The sequence below is a fragment of the Orbicella faveolata genome, unplaced genomic scaffold (assembly GCF_042242905.1).
Source record: "Orbicella faveolata isolate gen_17 unplaced genomic scaffold, um_ofav_v1 contig_12, whole genome shotgun sequence".
Lineage (NCBI taxonomy): Eukaryota > Metazoa > Cnidaria > Anthozoa > Scleractinia > Merulinidae > Orbicella > Orbicella faveolata.
Window position 1 is genome coordinate 18,308,734 of NW_028301539.1, and position 11,205 is coordinate 18,319,938.

The 11,205-nt window shown below is 39.0% G+C and overlaps 2 protein-coding genes across 2 annotated transcripts; one reads left to right on the forward strand and one right to left on the reverse strand.

Moving 5' to 3' along the window:
* Positions 1-896: 896 nt before the first annotated feature.
* On the reverse strand, positions 897-5,017 carry LOC110059639 (protein misato homolog 1-like). The gene is made up of 3 exons (XM_020766364.2): positions 4,226-5,017; positions 2,824-3,102; positions 897-2,031 (listed from the first exon to the last, which is right to left on the reverse strand). Exons 1-3 carry the CDS (start codon positions 5,015-5,017, stop codon positions 1,267-1,269), a joined length of 1,836 nt encoding a protein of 611 aa, XP_020622023.2. The 3' UTR covers positions 897-1,266.
* Position 5,018: 1 nt separating this feature from the next.
* On the forward strand, positions 5,019-6,869 carry LOC110059632 (TP53-regulated inhibitor of apoptosis 1-like). The gene is made up of 2 exons (XM_020766355.2): positions 5,019-5,251; positions 5,698-6,869. The coding sequence occupies exons 1-2, from the start codon at positions 5,105-5,107 to the stop codon at positions 5,788-5,790; spliced, it is 240 nt and encodes a 79-aa protein (XP_020622014.1). The 5' UTR covers positions 5,019-5,104; the 3' UTR covers positions 5,791-6,869.
* Positions 6,870-11,205: the final 4,336 nt, after the last annotated feature.

Sequence of the window (11,205 nt, forward strand, 5' to 3'; positions counted from 1 at the left end):
CTTAACCCTCAGATTGTGGTTTGTGACTCGAGACATGGACGGTTGGAAAAGATGGCAAAGCCGCAACCTTTTCTCTTTTTGCTGGGTTTGATTAGGCGACCGCTGTGCGGAAAACGAGTCCCTTCGTGAATGGTACCGGTCGTACTCCCTGGCCTGTCTCCAAGTCAAACGGAACTTCGGCTGTACTATACTTGGTTTGCTTTTGGTAATTTAAAAGAAAACTTTTGTTCACTCCTTTTGGAGCTCGTGCATTTGCGCGCGCGCACCTTCTCTCGCGCTCTTACATTGAAGGTGTGTCGTGTGAGCTGTCCATTGTAACGTCAATTTTTTCGGTTCCCATTATTTAAAACTTTCACCTTCGCACGGACGAGAAATTTCCTGACTTGTACGCACTCGTTGAAAATATTTCTCGGTTTTCTGTGGAATTGGATTTTTCTCTTTATCGTGCTTACCGCTGTCTTTGTGAGAACTTGGGTAAGGAAAGTGGAAAGTGCGTTCTTTTGGTTGTGTTTAGATGTCCAGCAGTTATGCTAACCCTCGACTTGCATAACTGTCTCGAATTCTTCCAACTCCCCTAACCTTGTTATCCTAGTCCAAAGCATTTTTAGCTAGGAACTTATCATCGCGTCTTTCGAGGAACCGTTTCAGCAGGTCGAAGAAATCCTTTCGGATAACTGGCTGAAGTAAGGCCGTGGCATTCGTTTTTTACCGTTAACGTTATCCTACGAATGCGGCAGCGTGAAAGAAAGTCTAAGTCTGTCACGTTCATAGTTAACTTGCGTTGTTTATCACAAGCGCTATGTAGTGTCTGCGTCTCAGACTAGTTCATAGGCTGCCTTTAAAAAATCATGTGAGATCCTTTTCAATTTATCAATACCTCTAGCGATATTACGGGCTTTTGTTATTCTTTGCAATTGCTTTTATTTTCTATTTGTTGAATGATTTAGTTACATTCAATTGTAGAGTATGTGTTACTCTTTTCAGCTGGGAAGAGTGACTTCTTTACGCATTGTGATTGGCCAAAAGAACGTCTTCGTTTCCTATTACCGGTAACTACCCGGTAAGCGATTTCATCAAAATTAGTAAAATATACAATATATACATGGAGTTAGTTTCTGAAGAAGCCATTCCGTTGCGCTGACAAGCAAGTTATAATTTTTAATTTGTTGTGAACTTGTGACTTGTGAAGATGAACTAAATGCCGATTAGACTTGGCTGTTGTTTCGAGCTTTAGCCCTTCCATGAAGCAAAATATTTAACGCCTTGTCATGGGTTCTCGTAACGTTCCGACAAGCATGTCAAATCCTCAAGCATTTCTTTAAATGTTTCTGCTTCAGTTCCAGACTCCAAAAACAGATGATGTTTGTTGATATTAACTTTTTTTGCCCACTGAATCAATGACAACAACATGCCCGCAATGCCGGAATTTGACTCGACGCGACTAAGCACACTTGTTTGATTCACTCTTCTACCCTCCGGTCTTGCATATCCTTCTACGACAAATCCATCACCAGTTACCCTTGAAGCGAAAATATTTGGAAATGGCGGCTTAACCATGCAAGCTTGATTCACATTCCAACACAAGGGGGAGGTTTGGGGATGTAAATTCTGCAAGAACGTTTGAACCATTTCACTGGTGGCTGAGCAGACTTCAAAAGGGTTCTCGTGCTGCGAGGGATTCTGGGTTTGGACGTTCCGCTGAGGGTTATGGGTAAGAGATGAAGGAATGCCTCTTATGACTGCAGACTGGGATATCAAAGAGGAGGAATTTGAAACACCAGGAGTCAGGAATTGCAAGAGCTCCTGTCCGCTTCTATGAAGTCTAGAACTCAGAAGTGATGCTAAAGGAACAGTCTCTTCCACAGGCAAGGGAAATGTTGAGGAAAGGCTGGCAATCTTTCTCCCTCCAAATGCTACACTGTCTATAAAACTGCTCATATTAGCCACCTGAGGTGTGAGCAATCTGTATGACATGGTTATTGTATCTACACACACTCCTAGGATTGCACTTGTGTGGTATGAAAGAGCAGGCTGTGGAGAGAACAAAATCAGAAAAAAAAATCATATTTTTGGCAATTAAGTTGCCTATTGGATTTCTACCAGACGGTGGCAAAGGGTTTATGTGTGAGATGTGAAAAGATTGGTGTGTGAAAAGTGAATAGCAACTACAAGACATATGCAATTCAAGAATTTATCAAAAAACCATTGTTAAGAGAAGGTAAAAGTAGATGTGACACGTCAGATTTTGACACAGCTCCACCGCCCTTTTTAATACACTCCTGTCAGTCGCTCAGATGGCAAATAGAGACCTGAACAACCCAACTGGACGTTCTAGTTTTTAAATTAATATGCGGCGTAAATTCAATGTCTCACTTCCAGACCAAGTAGAAGGTGAATACAAAACCAATTGCCCACAGACTCTGATTGAATCACAGCATACCAGACTCTTGGCAGTGGGGACGATCAAAAAGGCAGGCAAGTGGTGAGCATTGCCTGAGAGAGAAAAGAAGAGGGCCCTCTCCTTTGAGAGAAAAGGTGAGGAGCCTCACCAAGCAACCTCAGTGAGGGCCCCTCCTTTTCTCTCCCAAACCCTGCTTGTTGCCTGCTTGCTTGTTCAATTGCACCCATTGACTGAGATCCTGGAACAGGCTACCAAGATACTTGCAAAATTGCCTGTGCTAAAGGTTGTGCAATGCAATAAAAATTTGTCTTTATAATAATAAAAGTGAGTAAAAGATTCAGATTTTTTTAAGAGTGTCGTCTCTGTCAGTGTGACAGCTAGCAGCTTACATGATGTAGATATGGTTGAAAACATTTCATTACCTTATAAGTGAGAAGAGGAAACTCCCTGGCTTGTCTCATACGTGGCCATGCCTCACTAGCAAGTGACAGTGGAATGAACATGTCACTGTTTTGCGACAAATGGCCATAACTCAAAGCTGAATTCAGGATTCTGTGAGCGGTGTCTTTGTGCGTTCCATCTGGAAATTGAGTTGGTGTAACTCCAAATGTAAGAAATGATTTAGATCCATAGTCATCTCGTAGCTCTTCAATTATTTGGCTGCTCAAACCACCAAAACCATTGTACACATCAGCAAAAATCTGAAGAAACAAAACATGCATATATCAACAGTAAAGAATCATCCTGCTGGAATTACCCTACTAACATTTAAATTTTGTGTCATATTTTTCCTGATTACTAATAAGGGTTTTCATGATATCCACATTGGAAGTCCAAAACAATTATTGAAACCCATTTAGTAAGAAAAGAAGAAAACTAAATTTTTTGACCTCTGTGATCCTCTGGTGGCTGAGAAATGAATGATGCAAAAAATGTTTCTCCCACGCACTCCTGGGAGTCTGGATTCTGGTGTGTGTGTGTGCAGGGAGGAGGGGAGTGGGTTTAGTTCACATGGCTCAATTCTGGGCTCAGTTTGCTTGTTGACGATCACAATTGCCTGATATGCCCACCCACTTAAAGTGTTTTTTTCAAGTTTCTTAGTATTAAAATAAGTAGAACTTCATGGCCTCAAAATAAAAAATACTCAATAAAAAAATTAATAATTTTCTCATCCTTGTTTTCTTTTAGCCAAAAGCCCTTATGCAAGATGACATCAGGCCAGCAAAAATCACCACCACTGCCTTGGTTTGAAAAAGCAAATTGTAAATCCTATCATGAACAAATTCCCAGAGCAGCAATATGAAAAGCATACCCACATGAAAAGAAAATGAAGGTGGCAGAAATTTCAGAGAATTTTGCACAAGGCTTGGAGGTGAATTTTTAGCATGTGATGTAATCATTCATAAGACCCATTTTAGCTCTGTTGTGATGTAATGGTTGTGTTAATAAAGGTCAGGTTGGGGGGTTGGCTTGACATGGCTCCCAGGAATGTGTGAGAAATGTATCTGATACCAGTCAAAATGAAATTCAGGTTAAAATGATTTTAATCTAGTTTGATTCTCTTTTCTTTGTCTCCTAACCCTAATGATTCAAGCTTCATCAATAATTAGGGTTACGAGACAAAGGAATTTCAGTTTAACCTGAATTTCATTTTGACCTGCAACGTATATGTACAAACTCTCACACCTTAGCTGCAAGTCTCAGGCCTGCAAGCTGAAAATTTAAACATCCTGGCACTCCCAGGACAGAATTCTAATGCCTATGATGCTGAAAAAGTTGGCAGGTATAAGAATGTGCTGGTTTTCTAGAACATAGAGAATATACCTGAAATCCCTGAAGTCTGTCACACTCTTCCACAAAGAAATGAAGATTATTTTCAAGCTCATCATAAAAGTGTTCGTCCTTTACTATGCTCTGTCCATATCCAAACACATTAAAAGGATTTGCACTTCCCTCATGCAGGAAATTCCCCGCCAACTGAATTGATTTGGGGTGCAAGCAAGTTCCCAAGAAATCCGACCAAACAGAAATGTCTTCATCTAGGTTGTAATATTTCTCTCGTAGATTCTTATTATCTTCAGTCACACCTGAATTGGAATCAGGATCAAGTGTTTCACTGTCACGATCAAACGTTCTCTTGTCGGTAACTACAGTTTCAGTAGTCTGAGGTTCTTCCGCTTCCAAGTCCATTTGAAACTCATTTTTAGGTTCTGGTCCTGTCTCATGTACAGATATCTTTCCTGACCACGCAGCTTCGTTGCTGCAAGAAGGATTCTGATACAAAGTACCGTATCTTGGCAGATTTTTCAGGCTTCCTTTCAAATCGAACATCAGCAACCTTGGGGTATAGGTTTGCTCACCAAGCAAAGTTAAACCCTCCCTGAACAAGACATCGTGGTTGATTTCTTGTTGAAATGAAGCATTGGGATCATAGCAGAAGCTAGACTCTTGAATATTCCACCAATGAGTACCTACAAAGTTGGAATAATGGCCAAATTGAAGTGTTATAACCTCCCTCGTCGAACTGCCCGCCATATTTGTTGCAAAACTATCCTTTTGAACAGCGGCTACGCGTAAAATTAATGCGCAAACATATATTTTTGTGTCAGTCCGCATTTTGATCGCAGACTCTTTTACTTACTTTTCGCACAGTCACGCCGTTTAACGTACGAAAATCTGCGTTTAATAGTATCTTTTAGAGGAATGAACAGTATTGGATCTGAGTGTAATGACTTGAAGAAAGAATACGATTCTTGCTTCAATGTTTGGTATTCGGAAAGCTTCCTTAAGGGAGACTACAAAAGCGATCCTTGCAGCGAACTGCTAAAGAACTACAGAACATGTGTTTTGGTAAGTCGTTTAGTTGGATATTTTTTCTCTAATGTCTTCTCTTTTAAAGAGACCCACTGAAGAAGCTGCATACAATTCTAATTCTTATCCATAAAGAGATCCGGTGACCCGATTTAGCTCGTGACGCAAAAATTTCTTGCCTTTCTACACGTTAGGAGGGGTGGGTGGGGGGAGTTGGAGTGGGTGAGGGAAAGGGCGGTAGGCTACATGTATGTACAAGGGCTGAGAGTTTGCGATGAAAGGTTGCTTGGATTCATGCTTATCAATGACCTTGTTGTGCGGAACGGAACTATTTTGGTGTACATTGCATCATTTTGGTACAGATTACATCAATGTACAAAATTTATATACAAACAGGAATTTAGAAGTGGTTGGAGACCAAAAAGTAACTATTTGCCATTGAAATAAGCTAATAGTGACTTTTATTTTTTAATTTGCCTACACAGAAGGCCATCAAGGAGAAAAATATAGATCTTTCAGATATTGAAGCAGATGTTCTTGGCACTGACAGGGAAAAGCAACCACCTCCAGAAAAATAACTCCTCAAGTCAGAAGGTTTATACACCAGCATCAAAAGAAACTTTCCACTAGGAAGGTCACCATAACAGAAGAAAAATTTCAACTAGCAAGATCAAGCATTGGTTAACAAGGAGAGAGACATTGATGGAACTCTGCTCTCTACACTGGAGTTACAGTAATGTCTAGTATACAACAGCATGGACCCTGTCAAAGGAATCATTTTTTCTTTGGAAGCTCCCTGCTCCTGTCTGCACAAAGATAAAAATTACATAAAACTCTCTATTTCGTGTCTTCACTGTTTTTATTTGTCATCATATAAGAATCACCTAAAGCTAACATGACCTGCCCAGACTGACTTCTCTGAAAAACTAAAAGAGTCATCCTCCCTGGAGAAAGTAAATGACTTCAGTGTATGACAAGGGAGAACTGAATGTCAACAACAATCTTTTGTTGAATTTGTGCTCTTTGATTTACATATGGCTGTATGAGAAAACTATATTGATCAAGGTTTGATACAAGAGAGCACAGCCACTTAGGAATCAATTGTGTATCATATCATGTCTTCTGGAGGCAGGTTCCTTTATGAAGTTATACAAAGCTAACTTTGGTGACACTTGCATACCATCTTGAAATAGGCTCTGTAAACTTGAAATTACAATGAAGTGCTCATTTATTTATAGTGTGAAATCTTTCCAAATGTTACACTAACCCATCACCATATTACTTTTATGGGCCATACCTTTAACAAATACTTCAATATTTTATTTCTGCCTGGCACTTGAAATCAAGTTGAGCTCATATTTGATTTTTGGGTTTCTGTTATTTTTGTATTAATATGATTTTAAGGTTGTTTTATAAATAACATTTTCCAAAAATTCAGATAAACTTCTCACTCTAATGACATTTATGTCACTGTAATGTACCTGGATCATTATGTGCAATTTAATTTAAAAGATGCTAGTAATTTGTTTCAAAGAAAATCGTGCACTGTAATTTATGCATGTTTTTAGATCATTTCAGTTCTGTAGTTATTTAGGTAGAATCCCATAAATCATAATCTAATTATTGTTTTAAATCATTAATAAAAAATAATACAATTGCTCGCTTGTTTTAGTTTATCGTCTTACAATGGACATCTTAATATCAATGACCTTGTTGTGCGGAATGGAACCATTTTGGTGTACATTGGACATCTTAATATCAATGGACATTGATATTGTCATTGTTGTTCATGCCTTTGTTACTGCGAAATTAGATAGCTGCAATTCACTGCTATATGGTCTTCCAAAACATCTACTTTCAAGATTACAATCTATTCAAAATACAGCAGCTCGAGTTCTTACACATACTAGGAAACTTGATCATATCACCCCTGTCCAAAAAACAGCTCCACTGGTTGCCTGTTTGCTACCGTATAATTTTTAAAATTCTCCTACTGGTCTACAAAGCTCTCAATGGAACAGCGCCTTACTACATCAGTGAATTACTTAAGTACAACACCTCTCAACGGAAATTAAGATCATCCTCTCAACACCTTCTGGCGACCCCGAAAGCTAGACTGAAAACATATGAAGAGAGAGCATTTGCTGTGGCGGCACCGAGACTATGGAACTTGATCCCACTTGAACTAAGATCCAGTAGTTTGATTGACATTTTTAAATGGCATTTAAAAACATATCTTTTTAAACAAGCTTTTTAACTCTTTTAATTTTTAGATTTTTTTTTCCCCTCCCCTTTTTTAGCTTTTTAAATATTTTTTTTTTATTTAATGTAAAGCGCCATGGACAAATAGTGGATTGGCGCTATATAAATATTTTATTATTATTATTATATTATGGACAGATGGTTTGGTTTCTAGACCATTCAACATTTTCTTTTTAATAAATGTGGTCATCACAGACACATCATTGATGCAACCACCTTCTGTTGTCCTGCTGATTTGTAATTTTAACTGTAGGTTGTTAGATGTGTAAAAGAAATACACCAGGAAAGAAATTCCTACTTGGAATTATTTCAAGAAGAACTGGTAAATTCTAAAATAATCATAGTCTGAGTTTTTACCCTTCAATGCTCGCAATAAATGTATTTTTCAGATTTTGATTGCATTCATGTCATTGTTCCCCCAATGCCGTCATGTGCCCTCGCACCTGCCCTCTTCTAACCAATCTTACCTCGATCAACTGAAGGAGTTTGGAAGATGTCTGATGGCCAAGACCTTACACATTTTGGAGTTCCACATTTTCGGAGATAATGGTGCCTACTAACTACAAAGGTTTTTGCGTCGGGCTAGGACCACGCGGAAAAAGTAGATCTTTGCAAGGGCTATTGGAATCCACAAAGAAAAATTGGGGTAGCCACGCATTTTTTCGAGATAATTAGCCTTGAATCTCAACAAACATGCTGACATCAGCATTTTTCTGAAAAAGACGGAAAGGATATTTGCTTTACAAATTTCCTTAGATTTCGCCTTTACGTACAGAAAAGCAAACACATTTAAAAAGATCTTTAAACTACATGGCAAATGGTAACATAAAAACTATTTGTGGTATGTTTTTAATAACAAAATCGTTGCAACAGTGCTTTTAGCGTCTCTGACAGCCTTCCTCTGGTTCAGCCAAAATACAGTCTAAACACCTTTTGCTCACAACCAGAATCTAATCACGTGTTGAATAGGCTTGCCACTTCCATTTCATAACATAAAATGTAGGGGTAACCACGTGTTTTTTAAAGTTATTCATCTTTTTGGAAAACTTTTACGGTGCCCGTAACATTTTTTCCTGTCACCTCCCCAGTAAGCAAGACATTTGCGTATCTCGCACTTGTTTTGCGCGCGCACTATGCCATCTGCAGGTACATGTTTACAGTTGGATTTCTGTGTAATTTTCAACAGATAACAGCTAGTAGTCAGGTGGCTTAATGACCTGATCGTGGCAAGAGTGATAAAAGCATGAAATTTGGCACACAGCTTGCTTATACCCTACCAAATGATATTAGAAGGGGTGCCCATGTCAATCTGCTCACGCTCCCGTTTTAATGAGATTTTAGTTTTTGACCAAAATCGAGATATAGGATACCTGTGGTACGATTTTCAACAGAGCTATTTTACCACTTTTTAAAACGAATTTTGCATTTTTATCTTGATTTTATCACTTGGTTATGTACTTTGCTATTTTATTAAAGACTGCATTTAAAATAGCGTTTATAAAGCCACATCATAGTATTACTACCCAGTCTTTGCTCGGCCGATAGCACAGACAAAGAAATTGTAGAAGCGAAGCAGAAAAAAATGCGCGCAAATTGATCGCGTCTTTTCTTACTTGAAATCTGATCATATTATGAATGCTTTTGCTCGTTGCGAAAGCCATTACAAATTCCCCTCACTCTAAGATTGACTGCCTGGCAGTCGCATTTACACAACGGCATGCACTTCAACATTTTTTTTTTAGCACATTGGCAGCGTGAGCAGCGGCCTTTGCAGGTGCACTTGATGAGCTCTCTGCACACAGTGGATGCTTTGGGGATGGTCATCCAAACTGGTTGCCACTGGTTTCTCTCTCCTTTAACCCATGAGAATTCTGGGGGAGAAGGAACATCCTGCATCGCGTGCTCTGATGATGTTCAAATTCCTGCCTGGTATACGGCCCTTTGTGGGTGCTGCAGAAGTGCATCCTGAAATTAAAATTGTTTAGAGAGAAAAAGGTATTGATAATGAGGTCTTAACTTCCTTCTTATGAATTTTGCAAGTATAATTTATTTATACCAAATTAAAACGTCGTCACCACATTATTTTTCCCGAATATCTACCTGTGTTGGAGGAATATTGTCCAAGTCTCTGTTTCGCTTTGAGAACAGCATCAGTCGTGTTTCGTTCACCGAGTCTAGGGGATTTGATTTGTCATACATTATGATCATAAAGCTCTCTAGCTTCTGGAAATTCTCTGAGGAAACAGTCATCGTCTGGAAGGGATGAGTCGCAGTGTCCTCCAAGGCAGGTGTTACTTCACCATTCAATTCCCATACTCGCCACGCTGACGTTTTTCCGATACCACAGAATGGCGAAGTACAGTCACACCCAGTGAAAGCGTGGAAGACTGGTAGGGCTCGCGACTTAGACTCTCCAAGGGAAGAACAGATTCCGTTGATGTTAATAACCGAAAAGTGGCGCCCCATGCAAACGCAACCCATACTTTAGAAAGTTGGTTGTAGGCTAGAAGATCATGAATCTCCAACAAGATCACGACAACGTCGGTGTCAACAGTTCTGACAAGGACAGATTCTGCACCTCTCTCCAAAGCGTGGCGTACGTGAACAACGATGCGAGTATCGGCCTCTTCATGTTTGCGCTGACCCATTGCATGTTCAGATCCATGGGAAACCACAGATGTTCCTACGACACAATGAAATCACAGAGGATTATAGATTAAACAGCATGGGAACAATTATTCAAAGAATCAATACATTTTACAGCTTTACTAACCAGATGTAATGTATAATGTTCTGTCAAGGGGTCATTGGAATTGCGCTACCTTCGACGTCAGAAAGGAAAACAGCTCAGACTTGTTGTCAGGGTCTCGCAGAAACATCTTCCAATTCTTTGGAAGTTTCGTTTGGCCTGCTACTTTCCTTCTGAACAGTAAAGTAAACTTTTGAGAAAAATGCACTTTAAGTTTCTTACACGAAGTATTAAGCGTTTAACGAGCCACAAATAGCGGGGAAGGGGGGTGCAGATTGGATCTCGGGGGAGGGGTGCAATGGTTGTTGTATTTTGTAAAAAGTTACCGCAGTTGTGGGAAATATTCCTTTTCATAAGGGAAATGAATGAGCCTGTGATGACAATTTGAGGCAAAGCTTTTCACAAATAATTATACCAATCGAGTCGTGCATGTCTTAAAAGTTTTTTCTAAATAGTTTCGTTCACATAAGTTAAAAATAATCTATATTTTTGGTCACGTTCTTATAGTAAACAGTCGTTGCTACGTGAAAAAACTTATACCACTGTGTACTTTCCTTAAGTTTCACACTCATCTGGAAGGAAATTCGGCAAGATCGTTTCAAAATGTTTTTGACAAGTCCTCAAGGGTCTTAAGTCTTGTATTTCCAAGAAATTGAATTTTTCATGAACATCGCCATATTTTAGGGTACCATACCCCCTTAATGCTTCTCTCGTAGACTCTTGACAAATGATGCACTTTTTCCAATCAAGTGACATTGAAATTAAAGCTCCTAGAAGAATAAAAATCCGATTTAAAGTCAACTATGCAGTGGAGAAACCTTATTACTTTCATTAAAATTACCGTTTTTCTCCCTATAATTCTTTCAATTAACTATTTGTTGTACCCGCAGACTGAGATAAATGATAAGAACCAAAATGATCTGCTCTCTAGATTGCAACAACCAATCACTGTTATAAAACAATAAAATGGATTAAATCATGT